General features: G+C 38.4%; 1 protein-coding gene across 2 annotated transcripts in view; it reads right to left on the bottom strand.

Annotated features, from left to right (window-relative positions):
* Positions 1 to 2,779: 2,779 nt before the first annotated feature.
* LOC128840874 (solute carrier family 22 member 15-like) overlaps positions 2,780 to 18,725 on the bottom strand; it is a 60,213-nt gene continuing 44,267 nt past the window's right edge. The window contains exons 10-12 of one of the 2 annotated variants that reach the window (XM_054035399.1): positions 6,575 to 6,647; positions 5,707 to 5,870; positions 2,780 to 4,386 (exon numbers count right to left, since the gene is read on the bottom strand). In XM_054035399.1, the coding sequence (XP_053891374.1) occupies positions 4,383 to 4,386; positions 5,707 to 5,870; positions 6,575 to 6,647 (241 nt within the window). In that variant the 3' untranslated portion in view covers positions 2,780 to 4,382. The remainder of the gene's footprint in view (positions 4,387 to 5,706; positions 5,871 to 6,574; positions 6,648 to 18,725) is intronic. The other variant, XM_054035398.1, reaches the window with a different exon arrangement.

Below are 18,725 nucleotides of genomic sequence, written 5' to 3'. Positions count from 1 at the left end.
TATTTCCACTACACAAAGTATGAGGTTGAAGGGGATTGTTCTGTCACAGGAAAGGATGACTAGTTCTGTAAGAACATTTGTGTACTGAATTATCTATACACAAGTGAGTAGTATGGGAAATAAGAACTAAAAGTGGTACTAAAAGATAAGGATTTTGATCTAATGGGCATAACTAAACTTTTTTTTTTTCTTTTTTAAACTCCGCTCTCTTTATTCTCAAATAGCTTGGAAAGAAAAAGTAACAGATGGAGAACAGTTATACAATGAGTAAAAAATGTATCAGGACATTCCCAAACAAGCTTTCTTCTCCTCTTAAAAACAACAGAAAAAACAGTTGCTCTAAATTAAGGTGCTCTAACTCCCTAAGGCCAAACATATGAAATTACCACAGCTTTGAAAGGAGATCTATTCAGAAAAGCAGTTATTTGACTGTTGGGTTCCTTTAGGAACTTTAAGCTCCCGAAGCAGTAATTGTGCTAATCCAGTAGAAAATAATGACAAAGCTGCAGACAATCCCTCTATTGAAATACCCAAAATGAAAAACAGCAAATATTAAAATAAACTGCCTTTTCATCTAGCCATGGGGAAAAAAACAGCAAGGTGGTGAAGCATCTACTATAACAAGGTGTTAAACCTAACACCGTTAAATGCAAGGATACAAACATCAAAGGGAAAGGATGTAAAGAGATTACATGATGTGTGTGTGATGTTACACTCCATATTCTTCATAGAAATATTATGATAGAAATATTGCATAACGAATATTTTTATGCAAGATGGGTCATATGAGGTATCATTGAAAAGGCTATGATCTACTAAATGTGGTTATCCAATTTGTATGCCTATATCATTTCTATATCTGGAGTTAGGCATATTGACTGTGTAACAATTACAACTTCTTGCATCTGAAGAAGTGAGGTTCTTACCCACGAAAGCTTATGCTCCCAATACTTCTGTTAGTCTCAAAGGTGCCACAGGACCCTCTGTTGCTAATTACAACTGTGTGTGTACTTGGGGGAACACCAACCAGACAGTAGGCAATCAGCCTGAATGAGTCGTTTAAGAAGGACAATAGAACTTTGAAGTTCTCCCACCTTCTTGGGATGTTGCTTTGACACTGCAGAGTCATCTGATGATGTCACCTGGTACGGAGTACCACCTTGGACACTGCTGGTATTTTTCCACTGGAAACAAAGCATTACTGCCTTGTATAAATTCTATTTAAGACTGGGAAATAAGTCAATCAGGGCTCTTCTCCATTGGCTCCCTGCCCAAGAAGGAAGAAGGAAGGTGCTGAAAGCACCTGAAGAGACAAAGGAACTAAGCTGCGGAAAGGCAAGGGCTGAGTCCAGGCTAAGACAGGGTTCTAGTCTATAAAGAGAAATAACTGGAAATTTAAGGTGCAGAAACTCTGCAATCTGCTAAAAACAACATTTAGGGTGAGAAATTACATTTTGTAACCTGTTTCTTTAGTGAATTAAGCTTAGGTTGCGTGTTTTGTTTTATTTGCTCAGTAATCTGCTTTGTTCTGTTTGCTCTCACTTATAATCACTTAAAATTTACCTTTTTTAGTAAATAAACTTATTTCTTGTTTATTCCAAAACCCGTCCTGTGCAATTCATATCGGGGAGGGGGGGGAGGGGGAGGAAGGCAAAAAGCTGTGCATAACTCCCTCCACATTGAGAGAGGGGGCGATTTTTATGAGTTTGCATTGTACAGATCTCACTATACAGTGCAAGACAATATTACCTTGGGGTTTACACTCCAGATGGTGTGTGCGCACCGGAGTGTTGGCCATTCCCCTAGCTGAATCCTCCTACACAGAGCTGATTTCAGTCTGTATCTGCAGCTGGGTGTGGTCTTACCTCTGCTGGAAAGGAGATTGAGAGCCTGGCACTGCAATCCAGTGCAAGGGAAACCCAAGCTGGTAGGACTGGCAGGCTCAGTGGGAACCCAACACATCCGGTGGCACCCCAAAAGGGCGGTCCAAGCCGTCAGAGCATGTATGCATGCATATCTATTCAAACTTTGGCCCCCATATTTCCCTCTGTTCTGGGTTTATGATGGGAAGGAAAGAAGCAAAAATTCCTGCCAAAAGAGGCCTAAATTCACGGAAGGGATTGCAGCTGCAAAATATGACTCCAAAGAGATGCAGAGTCAGAGGATGAATCTTTTTTGTGGTCTGTATTATTACAGAGATACTTGCTGATAGTTGCAAATAAATTACCAAAATAATTGCAAATGTCAGGATTACATTGTGTTAATTTTGATGAATAAAATAAGCAGAATTATAAAATATTGTGCACAGAATTTTTATTTTTTTGGCACAGAATTCCCCAGGAATAGACTTTTACAAACTGTTACATGTACAAAAATCTTAGTAAATGCTGAGCAGGATACATTCCAAATTTTAAAAAAATTGGGAGATATAAGCACATTTTAAATACAATTTATTTTTATTACCTGTTTTCTACAAGAACTGGAATAAAAGGATGTGGAAAATTAATTATTGAGGCTGATACATTAAACATCTGGCAGAAGGGGGACATGAGACATTCACCATAGATTGATGTATTTATGGAGAGCCTCTCTCAATGTGTTACTTCTGCTTCTAAGAAAACGATACATTTTAAGATTCAATTTTTATTACCAAAAAAAATAAGAATCAACAGAGCTTTTCATAATAAAAAGTTCTAAATTGATAGAAACATGAACTCCTCTTTACCATTTCCTTGATGATGTAATTATCCTTTGAAGAGGGATCCTCAGTTGTTGAACATTAAAGGAAGGTAAGAGACTACCAGAAGGTATTCAGGAACACTTTCACCAGCTGAGTTCTAAAGCCCACAAAAATGGAATATAAGGCAACTAAATATATATAAGAAAATAAGAATTGTGTGTTTTGTGTTATTTTGAACTTTGGCACAGAACTTAAATGCACATATACAGACGTTTTATGCAATTTAAAATCATAACTTTCTCTGCAAACTGTATTTTGTGATTTTAAATAATTTTATACAAATTAAGGATTCAATCATGCCATTTATAACATACAGATGGACTGTTGTACCCCCTACAGACTTCACTGGGGTTCCACAGGGGCAGAGCAGTCTACCCAGGTGTTATAACTTGCAGGCTCATAGTTTAAATATGAAAATTATGTCAAAATGCAGTGGCTTTTCCTTAAGCTTTTCCTACCAGATTCATTTAATAAAAGGACTAACGTCCAAATGATAGGAAATATCCTTATAAGAGCATGACAAATTTACATGTAAAAGAAACACTAATTTTATATTTATAATTTTTTAAATGTAATTACAATACTGTTTTGGCAAACCAATCATAACAACTATGATATCCCTACTCAAAAATAAATATTTTAATTGGTAAGTGAAATCTACTGAACTTATTTTTCTATTGCAGATATTTCCAATTCTAATTGAATATAACATTTTTTGATTATATATCATATTTGATACATTTTTGATAATTTTTTTCTAGTTCTGCAATTATAGCTAGCACTTAACTACTGGTTAATTGCATCTTTTGAATTAATATTTCAATAAAATGTTCAGTACTAATTTACTCCCTCTTTTAAATATACCTCTTGTCTGCAAAAACCTCATATTATTCTTTCCAATGTTGCAATTTTTCATGTTAAATTTCTTTGTTGTTCAACTGGGTCTTATAAACAAACCTGCTGTATCCGACATTAAAGTTAATTTACTTCCCTTTGAAATTTCCTGATCAATTTGATTGAGTTTCTCACATTATTAATGTTACTGTTAAGGAAATAATCTATACAAATCTTTGGTCTTTTTGTATTATGAGTTATACAGTAGTTTAAAGCAAATGAAAAAAGAAAAAAAATCTGTTGAGTACATTAGCATGCACAGGATATAATTATTTCTAACAATTACAAAATACCTGAATATAGTAGGCTGCCCTGCAACCTTCCAATCAGAAAATATCTTTTAAAAAACACTTATAACATACTACCTCAATTTCATCATTATATTTCAATTCACAGCTAGCAGTTACATCTTACAAAATAAAATAATGGAATATTACTTTTTTTTATTATTAAAACCTGTATCTTCTGTGTCCAGAGTGTGGTTAATTAAGTCATTAAATTAATGCAAGGATTTGCCATCTCTCTTTTCACAAATTTTGGCAAACTTTTTCCATTTTCTCAGTTGCGCTCCATATAAAAATAAACTGTTCAACATACTGGAAGTGGCATTATACTTTATGCCCCTTGACATTTCCATTCTGGTTTCTCACTGGCTCCACACCTCCACTATGAAAGCACTTTACCAAAAGATGCTTGACTTTTCATCAGAAAGATGTTTTTTGAAATTAAGTGTTTTCTTCTAATTGGTTTACCTGTTAAACAGATGAAATATAAATTATTAAAACAATTTAAAGTATCTTATTTTTGCTGATGTTCACAAATTAATGTCAAAGGGGGAAAATCAGCATTTATTCAGTTGATCAAAATTCAAAAATGAAGTGAAATTAAAAAAACAAACTGCACAAATATGTGTTTAAGAGACTGTGTTTCAATTTCTTTTCATTTCAACTGAAATCAGTACTACCAAATATTAAACTATATTAAGTATATATGGACTTTTAATTTTTTAAAACTCATTCATTCTTTAGTACAATAATTAACATAACTAACAAAACTCATTAATTTGTTAGTGTGTTAAGGACACTTAGTATTCTTTTGTTTCCAAGCTACCTGTGTTGACTTCATAGGATTACCTTTGTTGTTGTCATTAGATATCCTACTATTCATATTCATCTGAGTAAGACGACATATGCAAAATCTTTGAATGTGTTACACATTCTATATCATGAGATAATTAAATTTTGAGTCTTCACAGTAAAGTTTGTGTCACCATACAGGATTGGAGGGGGAAAAATTGTAGTTTCTACAGTATAACAGTGATAGACTGATGCTTGCTGCATCCTTTGAAGAGACTTTATGCAAATTCCAGCAATTTGCATGAAGTCACTGTACTGTTAATTGTAGTAATAGATTTCAGCTAAAAACTAAAGCTACAGTATATCTTTTCAAATTGTCCTGGTTGTATTTTTGAAACTACCATTGTTGACCATTAATCAGACAAAACTAAGTCACTTTTCAGTTTCAAAAGTTTTATTAGGCATTCATCTACTAGAGGAAAGTGTTCCAAATACTTCTAACAATGGAGGAGAAATAAATAAGGGATTAAACACTCTCCTCAAATATCATGCACTGTTTTCTTAAATGTTATATTCTAGTAAGGGACTTGACATAAATAGAAAGGGTACAATGCAATACATAAGAGTGACTTAATTGCCTTACTGCCCGAAGTACAAGTTATGTTATCTACAGTATCACCTATGACTATTTCAGGTTGTTTTTTTTAAATTATGTTCAACAATAACAAAAATGCACTGTGGCTTATGTGCTGTATCATATACACAGGTGAAAATGAGTGCAAAAAAAATTATTTTAAAGCTTTCTTCTTTGACATACAAACAATTGTAAAACTCTATTTAACAAATACAGAGCAAGGATGTTACGAATAAAGAAAAAACAGAAATTTAAGATTAACGTCCAAGTTGAATAACTTAGAAATGTGTGCTACAGTGTGACTTGCGTAAGATGTATGGAAACTGCTTTAATAAAAAACTAGATTAAAAAAAGTTTTTTACTCTGCCTTTTTGTTTTTAAGTATTTGGTATACAGGACCCTGAAGGTCTTCAATGCTCTCTGCAATTGGCTTATTAAGAGTTTCCGGAAGAAGAAGAGTCAAGAATCCGGCTGATACTCCACTGATTCCAAACACCATGAATGGTACAGATGGGTTAAGAGTTTTCTGAAATTAAAAATCAGTGATAAAAACCCCAAATTAATTCATGCCCCAGGATATTTCTAAAAATATTGCAGCATTATTTGTTCATGTTTCATATATATATATATATTATATTTCAATTAATTATACACAAAAACAAGTTATATCAAAAGGTCTGTTCTTCACAGCATTCACGTATGTAATATCTATTAACAACAATGGTAATTATTTAGATATACATTACGAAAAGAATGGATCAAAAACTCACTATACAAACAATTATTCATATCAAAATCTCCATTATGAATGTTTGCAAGTCAAAAAGCATTCAGGTACTAAACTAGGTATCAATACAAAATTTGTTTACAAAGACAGCAGCAGCAGATAAATACTAGGTAACTCACTTAATGTAAAAGATAGAAGCAAATTAACATTTTTTCTCAAAGGAATGACGTTTTATAAAAAGATATTCTATTTTGTAAATACAAAAAAAAAAACCCAAAACACCCTCTCTCATTAGTTAAGTCTGGAATTTGAGTATATCAATATAATTAAATAGAGCTTAAATATACATTTGCAGAGGTATATATAAGTATTCCTTGAAAAAGATCTACCTGCCATGTCAGAATCATGAAAGCAATTCTGAGATTATTCCAATAAATTAGAAGTCTTGGGGGGGGGGAGGGGGAAGTGTCAGTAATTAACATGAAAAAAAAAAGTTTACTTACCATGGATGGCACAAATGGAGCCAAAACACCACCAAATCTGCAAGTCATTGAACAGACACCCAAGCCAGCATTTCTGTTCCAAAGGGGGAAAAAGAGAATGTGTAATTTCAAAACATAATATGATTAGGGGCAAGATTAGAAAGGCAAAGGCACAAAATGAGCTCAAACTAGCTACGGGAATAAAAGGAAACAAGAAGACTTTTTATCAATACATTAGAAGCAAGAGGAAGACCAAAGACAGGGTAGGCCCACTGCTTAGTGAAGAGGGAGAAACAGTAACAGGAAACTTGGAAATGGCAGAGATGCTTAATGACTTCTTTGTTTCGGTCTTCACCGAGAAGTCTGAAGGAATGCCTAACATAGTGAATGCTAATGGGAAGGGGGTAGGTTTAGCGGATAAAATAAAAAAAGAACAAGTTAAAAATCACTTAGAAAAGTTAGATGCCTGCAAGTCACCCGGGCCTGATGAAATGCATCCTAGAATACTCAAGGAGCTAATAGAGGAGGTATCTGAGCCTCTAGCTATTATCTTTGGAAAGTCATGGGAGACGGGAGAGATTCCAGAAGACTGGAAAAGGGCAAATATAGTGCCCATCTATAAAAAGGGAACTAAAAACAACCCAGGTAACTACAGACCAGTTAGTTTAACTTCTGTGCCAGGGAAGATAATGGAGCAAGTAATTAAGGAAATCATCTGCCAACACTTGGAAGGTGGTAAGGTGATAGGGAATAGCCAGCATGGATTTGTGAAGAACAAATCATGTCAAACCAATCTGATAGCTTTCTTTGATAGGATAACGAGCCTTGTGGATAAGGGTGAAGCGGTGGATGTGGTATACCTAGACTTTAGTAAGGCATTTGATACGGTCTCGCATGATATTCTTATCGATAAACTAGGCAAATACAAATTAGATGGGGCTACTATAAGGTGGGTGCATAACTGGCTGGATAATCGTACTCAGAGAGTTGTTATTAATGGTTCCCAATCCTGCTGGAAAGGCGTAACGAGTGGGGTACCGCAGGGGTCTGTTTTGGGACCGGCTCTGTTCAATATCTTCATCAACGACTTAGATATTGGCATAGAAAGTACGCTTATTAAGTTTGCGGATGATACCAAACTGGGAGGGATTGCAACTACTTTGGAGGACAGGGTCATAATTCAAAATGATCTGGACAAATTGGAGAAATGGTCTGAGTTAAACAGGATGAAGTTTAACAAAGACAAATGCAAAGTGCTCCACTTAGGAAGGAAAAATCAATTTCACACATACAGAATGGGAAAAGACTGTCTAGGAAGGAGTACGGCAGAAAGGGATCTAGGGGTTATAGTGGACCACAAGCTAAATATGAGTCAACAGTGTGATGCTGTTGCAAACAAAGCAAACATGATTCTGGGATGCATTAACAGGTGTGTTGTGAGCAAGACACGAGAAGTCATTCTTCCGCTCTACTCTGCTCTGGTTAGGCCTCAGCTGGAGTATTGTGTCCAGTTCTGGGCGCCGCATTTTAAAAAAGATGTGGAGAAACTGGAAAGGGTCCAAAGAAGAGCAACAAGAATGATTAAAGGTCTTGAGAACATGACCTATGAAGGAAGGCTGAAAGAATTGGGTTTGTTTAGTTTGGAAAAGAGAAGACTGAGAGGGGACATGATAGCAGTTTTCAGGTATATAAAAGGGTGTCATAAGGAGGAGGGAGAGAACTTGTTCACCTTAGCCTCTAAGGATAGAACCAGAAACAATGGGTTTAAACTGCAGCAAGGGAGGTCTAGATTGGACATTAGGAAAAAGTTCCTAACTGTCAGGGTGGTTAAACACTGGAACAAATTGCCTAGGGAGGTTGTGGAATCTCCGTCTCTGGAGATATTTAAGGGTAGGTTAGATAAATGTCTACTAGGGATGGTCTAGGCAGTATTTGGTCCTGCCATGCGGGCAGGGGACTGGACTCGATGACCTCTCGAGGTCCCTTCCAGTCCTAGAATCTATGAATCTATGAATCTATGAATCTAGAACGAGCCCTTAACAAGCAATTCTATTCTCAGATATCATCCAAGCTTTACTGTACTTTTTCAAATGAAATGTATACAAATACTTTTTTAAAATGTCAATCCATCACTTGGGAGAGCCTGACAATGTTTTTGTTTTGTTTGGGGGGGGGGAGAGGGGAAATCAGTCTATTAATGTAATTAATATAAGTCCAGCAGGTAAGTCAACCTGTGTAACAGTAAAAATTACTATAACCAGCCAATGAAGAAAATATCCCATCTTGTTATACCAATAGAATAAAAACCAGCAGGATCTTATTAAGAGGGATAAGGCAAAGATGCCACATTTATTGTAAATATAATGATAAAGCAAAAGATAAAAGTAAACAATGTTGTTTGACTACTTATTCCTATCACTACCTATTCCTTATACACACACACACACACACACTTATATATATATATTAATTCACACAATCATTCATTTAAGTTCTGTATAGGTGTTATAGTTACCAGCCTAGAAGTTGCTCATGCCAAGTTACTGGCCAGGTATCTTGGTCATGAGGATGGAGCCGAGTCTGTGTCAGGTGCACCTGATGCTCCTGGAGGTTGGCAGCAGAACCAGAGACTCAAAATCCTCAGTCTTGAGAGTCCATTCTTATAGGAATTAATTCCTATGTTAGTCTATGGGAGCTGTTTCATCCTGCTGTTGCTGATTCTATCAGCGGATGGCACATTCCTGGGCACATTCCTGGTGGTTCCACACTGTCCAAAGTTTGTGTTTCTCATCCTTCCAGGTGATGGGGTGGATCCCAGTTTACCCTCCAGGGATTCTGGTGGTCCACTTTACACATTCTTCGGCCGATGGATACTCCCTTTCTAGGCTGGCACCTCCCTAACCATTCATGTACATCAAGCATTCATCAACATATATTTCATATCTTAACCATATTTTAATTTACTGTCTCCACCATTTTCGGGGTGTGTGCTAATTCATTTGAGACTCCCAGCCCTTTAATCACAGAGGGTGGGGGTCTGTTCCTAGGAGCCCTTGCTGTTACAATGAAGTGAAAGTCACTTAATGGCTTATAGCGTTTGTTTACATTGTATCGATTACTTCAAGAACAAAGTCAATTAACTTGTTTGTAAGTTTTACATAGTGATAAAGTATCTTTCACAGGACAGATACAATCAATGGTTTCTACAGACAGTAGCTTACAAGTTTTAACAGAAGACCCAAGAGATTTTTGTACTTGGTGAAACAGTTGGATTTTAAAGTGTGGAGGGCAAATTATTGGGGGGTCACTGTTACTTGGCGGAATCACTGTTAGTACCTTCTTTAATATCCCTACAATCTATCTCCCAAGGATATCCATGCCAAAAACCCCATCCTCTGATGCAATCCAGTACTTCCCCAAAAGTCTGAATAAACAGATAGGCTTTACATTATGCCCTACAAGTCAATAAATGTTGGCTACTCTGGACTGGGCTACAGAATGAATTCTAAAGTTGACAGGAACCTCATGGAGAATGATCTAGCAACTCCCTCCTTTATAAACTGAGTAAGCTGCAGCTTAAGGGCCTCTACTGCAATATCTCACAGGGAGAATGGCAGTCTCTGAAACAGGCAAGGTCCTAAGTCATTTAAGTCTTTATTGATCAAAAAGAAAACAAAGTCCACAAAGAAGCCAGTGGCCTGTCAGTTCAGATCCTTGAGCACTAGTGTATCATGCTCCTAGAGAAATACACCAGCTACCAACTGTGCTGCTACATTCCACTTAGTTTTCAAATTAATTTTAAAAGGTACAACATCATACAGAGTGGACTGTAATAAGACATGGATAAATGTAGAAAGGTCCACCTCAGAAATAAATGGTTGCAACTTCCTGATCAAATGCAAATTCTTTCTGGGCCACTGCAACTATATGACTGCCTAACAGCAGCTGGGAGGTCTATTAATACCACTGGTTGTGAACCTGAGTGACAGAGAATAGACACGCGTGATATTATCTTAAACACATCTTTCAGTTGCTTCTCCCAACCTATCATCACTTCAGTCATATCCGGTCTGAGCTTCAGCCTGGTTGTCCTCATTTCCCTAATCTCAACCACAACCTGGCTAAATCACCGAACCACAGCTAATGGATTAAACAAGACAAATATAGAATTAGAGATAGGTCACCAACATACCAAAATGACTGAGGTCCATGTCTTTTCCTCACTAACTTCTAAAAGCTCTTTACCCATGTTGAGCAAAACAGATGACTGCATAGACCCCTGTGGAAGCCCACACAAGAGTAACTTCTCTACTATCTGGCATTCTCGCAAAAGGAAAATAAGGAAGTCACTCAGAATCTCTGCATCTACCCCTCTCATGTTTGCAGAAAAGCCAATAATTCCCCAGACAATGATACTGCAAGCAGCTGGCACATCTAACAGCAGCAGTGTGGACATCTGATCTTTGGCCATTGCCAGGAGGAGTTCTGCCAACAAAACTCAGGGCAAACCCATGTCTCCTCCCAGAATTACATGGGTCAAAAATTTTTAATTCTATCTTTTATCAGGTATGGTTAATATTCTCCCAACCCCTCTAGATTACCACCAGCTCCAAACATCTCCTTTCTCCGATAGAATCCATACAAAGAACAACCAGTTAACATATCGAAAAAAAATTCATAGTAAAATGAACCTTCCCTCTCTTTTCCATAAAACCTAGGTCTCTCAAATCCAGAATGTTAATGGATTTTCTAACAATAATGGGGGAGAACACGGTGTTCTAAATGCAAAATACTTATTTTCATCTACATACAAAAGAAGTATGAGTTAATTAAAAAATTAGTACTTAATTAACCTAATCCAAAAGTCAACAACATGTTGCTCATGTAAAACACTGTCACTACAACTCAGAGAACTGAATCCATTAGCATTCCAGAATGATTTAGAGAATATTTTCTAACATGGTACATTTTGCTCTGGCTGACTAGAACCTCCACTACCTCAATAATGTATCTACTACAGGAACTATCAAAACTGAAATGAAGGATTATGGTTAATAAAGTATAGAAAGCCCATTCCAAAGCAAACCATGGGAAAAAAAGGCAAGTGTGTTTTGAAATACAAACATATCTACCATCCTTCTCCTCCATTGTTGACATACACATTTTATGACACCTTTCAGACCATTGTGAAAGCAAGTCTTCAGATGCCGTCTCAGACAGTCTAAGGGCCTAATTCTGAGATCAGTGTAATTACAGAGTAACTACACTGTAGTCAACAGAATTACACTGGTGTAAAACCAGTGTGAAATCAGAATCAGGCCCTAAATGTTGTTCTAATTAGAGATCATCTAAAATTCACCTGCCAAGTTTATTGTTTTAGTTCTACTATATCGTTTATACATTAGGATTGTGGAAGCACCATATACAGCTTCTCACACTCAAAAGTGGTGGTAAGCTTATTATATCCAATTTATCTATCATATAGGTAGAATTTAGTGGCAGGTAACTGAAAACCAGAAGAATATTTAACATTTCAGTTCAGTGGATAGAAAAATTCATCAAGCAAAAAGGAAATCTACTCCCCACATACTTAAAATTGAGGATTTGCAAATGCTTGAGTTTCATATACAAACAAGTATTGATAATATACAGTTGTCTATGTGGTTGCATTAGGGTGAATGACAATCCTTCCAAAGGATTTTAAAAAAATGTTAATACATTAACTCTTATTGGTCCAACTTCTATTGGTGAAATAGATAAGCTTTCAAGCTTACACAGAGCTCTTCTTCAGGTCTGGAAAAAGCTCTGTGTAAGCTTGAAAGCTTATCTTTTTTACCACCTGAGAGTCTACAGTACATTACTATTGATGAGACTGAGATCTCACTGCAAACATTCTGTTCACAGTATGTATTCTTAAAGGGTAAAGTGCTAAAACATATTCTGAATAACCAGAGTACTCATTTTCTGAAAACAGTATACCCTATATTTTATTAGGCTATGAAGAATCACTGACTGATATGGTTATGAAGAGTAAAAGATCAACGGAAAATGCTTTCTTATCAGCAAACACCACAAACAGTCCAGGGGTGTTCCTGAATGATTTTGTCCTGTTAAGGTAGTACCTATGCCCTTATTACAACTAGTGTATGTAGCTTAGTTTCCCCAGGGTTGAGTGAGGCTTTGGGAAGAAAACTAGGAGATTTATAAACTGGTTCATATGAACTTTAAACAACTTTGGGCAAGAGGTCTGAGAGCAATCCTGTCCTTAGAAAATCATGTATAGGGAGGACCTGACATAAGGGCCTGAATCTCCCATACCCTTCAAGCTGAAGTAGTGGCTCCAAAAAAGTCAGTCTTCACTGACAGGTGTTATAGTGAACAGGTTGCTAAGGGCTCAAAGTAGAGGACCCATCAACCTCAATAATGCTGTACTGAGGTCCCAAAAGGGAGGAGACTACTGAACTAGAGGAAAACCATGAATAAAAGCCTTTTAGGAATCTAGCCATTGGAGGATGAGAAAATACAGTGAGGACAGCCCTGCAGAGGAGGGTGATATAAAGATATTGCTATTAGATGCAAAGATTGTTTTAGAGCTAGTAAATAGTCCAAATAGTGTTGAGAAGGGAGCCAGTTGGTCCTGAGATGTCCAAATAGAAAAACCTTTTCCACTTCAGCTTTCTAAGTCAGTCCAGATGAGATTTTCCTGCTTGGGAGCAGAATGTTCTTTACTTTAGCTCAATAAGTTGTTTCAGTGGATATAGGCCAGTCACATCTAGGCTGTCAGACCTATGATGGATTTGGATGTAGAATGACTGGTATTCTGCAAGACTATGTCAGACAGAGCAGAGAAGGTGACTGGGGCTGCACAGAGAGGCTGGTGAGGAAGGCTGCCATCTTACAATAATCTGCTGTGGTCATCTTCCTCAGATCAGCTCACAAGCAGACTATGGGTAGACGTGGATCACTTGTCTCTAAATGCGTGGCTATCTCTGGCAAGCACTTGATGAACACCTTCAGTGCTATAGAAAGACCAGAGGACAGGCCCTGCACTAGTAGTGAAACGTTCCCACCAGGAATCTGAGGTACATTCTGTGAGCTGGATGTTGAGACATTGAAGGTACAGAGTAGGACTTCAAACCTCTTTCTTCTTTTGAATGAGAAAATAATGGGGAATAAAAATCAGAATCTCATTATTGAGGATCCTGACGAGGGACAGGGAAGGTGGGTGGGCATGGTGGTAGAGAGATTTTAGAACATATACAGTACCGATTGTTAACAAATCTCATGGTATTCCCAGTCTGGGTGTCCAAAAAAAAGGCAGTTGCCAAACGTGATGAGGGGGTATCAAGGTAGTGATCTTCAAAAAGTTCTGCTAGGCTCTCAACAGAGGTGTAGAAACTGCTGTTCAGAGGATGTCAAGTGTGCTGTAACTCAGGAAGAGATATCTATGTTGCAACCTCTTTTTCCCTCAGTGGCTCTGATGCCTTCTGTGGATTAAAATGATGTCCCTGTCCCCCATACTATCTGAAGGAAGTTTTAGGTCTGGCTTGCTTTCTCCTTGGATAGAGTATACAAGCTCAGCGAAAATGCAAAAGTAGCTCAAGTCCTTTAATGACTGAAGGGCTTTATCAGTTTTTGACTTGAAGAGATTGTGGCCCTCAAACAGAAGACCTGCTATGGTGGTTTGGACCTCGGTAGGTATTCCTGATGACTGGAGCTAGAAGGATCTTTGCATCACCTCGGACAGCTCCCCCCAACCACCACCCCTGCCAGGCTCTCAGCTCCCAGCTCTCTGCCACAGCCGGGCGGCTGCCTTCAGGCTCCCCGCTCCCCGCTCAGAGCCCGGCAGCTGCACTGGAGTCCAGGAGCCACCCAGACTTCAGGCATGGAGCTCACAGTGGTAATTACTGCAGTGGTTTTAAGTCAACGTACGTTTCTAGTGTAGACATGCCCTAGTCTCCTCAGGAACGCAGCTACCAAAGACATACGTTTTGTGAAAACTTGAGGAGCTGCCAACAGGCTAAAAGGCAGCACAGTGGATTGGTAATGTGAGTGTTTCACTGTGAACCTGAGCAACTTCTGTAACCTTAAAATATTGCCTCATGAAAGTAAGTGTATCTTAAGTCAAGCAAAGCATACTAGTCCCCGTGTCTGGATGGGGCAGGCATTGATGCAGAGACAGAAGGAGGAGATTGTCTACACCTATAATCCCTACTCTTCTTTCTCCACAGGTCCTGCTGAAGAGTAGGGCCAGAGTAATGGTGGGTCTGCTGCATGGGCAGGGAGGCTAGGCCCCCCCCCCCATCACCTCCATCTGCAGCTCCCCCCCAGTGGCCGGAGCCCCGAACACATCCCCTCCCACTGAATAGGAATGCCTTGAATGTGGTCTGGAAACTGGGAAGGGGGATGCCACAGATTCCAAAAAGGCCACTGGACAGGTTTAGGATCCCAGTGACCTCCTGGCCACCCACTCGATAGTGCTCCAGCTGAAGGATCCCTGGCAGGGTAAGTAGTGCCTCAGTGGGGAATAGTGAGAGCAGCTGTGAGGTTGGGAAATGTAGGATTCAACCTCCGATTCAGAGCAGGACAACTCTCCTTCCATTGACCTACGGTGCCAGTGACTGGTGCCGAGTTGGAAAAGGAAGCAATGTAGCAAGTGTTGCAGGCTTCCCCTTTGAAGGTACTGAAGGATGAGCCATACGAGGCAGTCAGGGCTGACCTGGCACAGAGTCCTGCAGCAATATTGTTGCAGCTCCGAGGTCTGCCGGTACCGAGAGCACAGACTCTTGTTCCGTTGGCAATATCAGTTTTGAAAAGCTCAAGAGATCTCTGGCAGCCACAAATGTCTCCAGTGTAATCAGTACCAAGAGGTTGGCAGTACAGTGCGGTGCTGCAGATGTGGAAGGTGATCCCTCAGGCTCCAGCCTCAACAGTTCCTGCCTCAGTCCTGGAGTCAATGGTCCCTGTTTCTGCATTGCCAGAGAAGAGACGTGCTTGAACTTTGGCAGCACTTTACTCTTAACTGCACTTCTAGCAGATTTCAGTCCCAGAGAGCTACTCTCAGCGGTCTACTTGGAGGCCTTATGCCTCTTCTTAGGCATAAGGGGATGGTGAGCAGTGGCTGGACTCAGGCAAGCAGGAAATGCATTCTTCACTGAAGCCAAAGCACTCAGTGCAGAGTCCAACTGACCTGGCTTTGATGGAGGTCTCAAGCCTGCCTCCATAAGAAAAACTTTAGTCTATTTTCATGGCCCTTTTTTGTGTGAGGCTTAAAATTTCTGCAGATCTGGCAGCGATGCCAAACACAAACTTCCTCCAAACACTTCAAGTAGCCTAGGTGTGGGATGCTCATAGGCAGTGGCTTAGTGCAGGAAACAACAGGGCTTGAAGTCCAGTGTCTGAGGCATCCCACTGTACTGGATATTGGATGAAATCATCAGGTGTGGTAACATTTAATCTAACTACACTAATAACTAACTAATAACTTTAATAATGCTATAAAACCATTTACAATAAAATCTAGAAAGAGCTTACTGAGAACCCTTGCAAAGGCAAGTCCGGGTGGTAAGAAGAAACTCAAGGGGCTTGAAGTCAGCTGGGCCTTTATATTGGTGACCGGAGGGGTGTGACAGCTTGAGCCACCCCAACAGGTTTCACTGAGGGAAAAATTTCCAACAACTGTAAGCGGAGCACACAAACACTGAGTGGAATGCATCTGTGCAATCACTCAAAGAGCTTCTGTTGCATGAACTACTTTGAGATTTTGAAATTTGGCTGAATTTCAAATCTGAACAAAACCCAAATTATTCAAAATTCTCTGAAGGAAAATTCCAGAAAAAATTGTTTTGGATTGAAACATTTTGTTTTAGCTTTGACTTTTTATTACTATATATATTATCTTCTAATTTATAATTCAAAAAATAAAAACAAAGTAATTTCTAAACAAAAGTTGATCTTTTTGGTTTTACTCAAAATTTCTGTGAAAATAATAAAATTTCAAAGTTTCAATTTTGACTGAGCTGTATTTTCCATCAGAAAATGTTGATAAAACGCTTTTATAACCAGATCTATTAATACCTATCTATGAAAAATTAGTATAAACTAGTATATATTTTTATTTTGTATAAAGCCAAGAATCAAACTAAAAGTTACAGTAACACAACCCTTGCAGTGTCCGTGTGCTTCTCTGTGACTCTGTTACAGAATCACAGAGAAGCACACGGAAACTGCAAGGGTTCACAGGTGGTAAGAAGGATCTAAGTGACGATTGGCCCTGCCTCCACACATTATGACCTGGGAGTGGGGAGGTGAAGAAAAATCTAGGGTTGGGGTGCGGCTGCAACAGACACTGCTGGCCAAAAGAATCATCTTGCATTTGCCTGGGGTGCTTGTGCACCCCAATAGTAGAAGCGATATGAACAATCATTTGAAGAAGAAATAAGTGTTCTTAGTGGGTACTGTAGCTTTGTGTTGGTTCTAGTAAACTATATTCCTGGAGTCATTTTCTGCCATTGTTTCTATTACAGGATTAGTCTCTGGACCAGCAGGCAATTCACTTCTGGTTTATTTGGTTCCCCACTCTCCTCCCCCACCCCTATATTTTCTGGATGTTAGGAAGCATATTAAGTGTCTATTGCACTAAATAGGTGTTAACTGAAATTAAAACCTGCATGTATTTTACTAGTAATAAAATTGAAGAAACGGATTGTACTATGACATTTCAGGTTTCCTCTTTTTTAATTTTTGTTTTTGAACAAAATATTTAATTTAACAACATACAGCATAGTTACACTTCAGTATAAAATGGGGAAAAGAATACTGAAGATGTCTGCAAAACTGCATAATACCACAAGGTGGTGCTAAAGTTCTGTTTTCAAATTAACCATCTGGCACAAAAATTGAAGTACTAGTGTGACATTTTTCTTGTATAAAATAATGAAAATATTTGAAACTAATTAAAATATCAAGAATATATAAACAGATATAATCACTAACCTGTAAGTGAAAACATTTTTAGTATGGGTCCTGCGATGCAATAACATACTCTTTTATAAAATGTAATCAAATTTCAAGAATGAAGATAGTTTAGAAAAATGGTACTCTTCCTCGCTCCACCCCTGCTCTCCACCTCTCCAAACATAACATATGGTTATTTTTGTTCCAGAAGTAAGTGTACAGATTCTCCAGGGGAACAGTGCTGTACCTGATTAACTCTCCTCTCCCCTCCCGCCCCATCACAAATTACTTATTTCAATTACAATTGAGTATTGGTATAATTTTCAGTAGATATGCGCTGTTGCATACCTGGCAATAGCAGCAATATGACTTATGAAATAAAATGTTTAAACCATATGATCACTGTGAAACAAACAAAAGCCAAGAAATTAAAAAACTTCTCACTCCAGGCTTAACTCACACAATTCAGACTCAGGGAGAATGATAAGTACAGGACGAGGAGGCAAACATTAAAAATACACAAAATTTTTGTAACAAAACCCAAATTCAACTAGTTTTTAGGTGAGTTAGTTATAAACCTAAAACTTGGCCCAGGTTTTCAAACACATGGATTTGTTTCATGTAAAGCTCCTCCCATGGTCTGTGACAGAAACTTCAAAATCCTGAAGAGTCAGAGTGTGCAGTTCTCCTTCAGTTGTGATATTTATAAGCTGAGAATTACTAGGAACCTTTAGTGCTAAGTGCAGTTCAAGGTGTTGGTGACCATTTTTAAAAGCTCTGACTCTCCCATGACCACCCTCAACTATGCTCCTACTGTAGTTCCTAGTTTATAACTCTCCAAGAGCATCAGTAGTCTTCCTTAATGGAGGGCCTCAGGCTATGGAATTTGCTCCCACTGACTGTCCCCTAGAGCTCTAGATTTGTATATTTCAAAGCAGAACAGCATCTCTTGGGTGTGCAGCCAGCTCTAATGAGCTGCAGGGAATTCCATAGCTATATAGCTTGGAACAGCAATGACAGCATAGCAGGCAGAGGCTCAGCCAAAGGGGTTTTAGCTACCCACGATCTCCTGACCTCTACAGCTAATGAAGTCATCAAACTGATTTTTACTATTTGAACTCTGAACATTATTGTCTGGTGTTTGGTCCAACCTCTTCCAACCCCTCTCTCTCACATTCCTTCCACTAACAGCCTCACTTTCCTTGTCTGCTGCTCC

Source organism: Malaclemys terrapin, chromosome 7 (genome assembly GCF_027887155.1).
Source record: "Malaclemys terrapin pileata isolate rMalTer1 chromosome 7, rMalTer1.hap1, whole genome shotgun sequence".
Classification (NCBI taxonomy): domain Eukaryota; kingdom Metazoa; phylum Chordata; order Testudines; family Emydidae; genus Malaclemys; species Malaclemys terrapin.
Note: the sequence above shows the minus strand (reverse complement) of the source record. Positions and strands in the feature narration are given on the sequence as shown.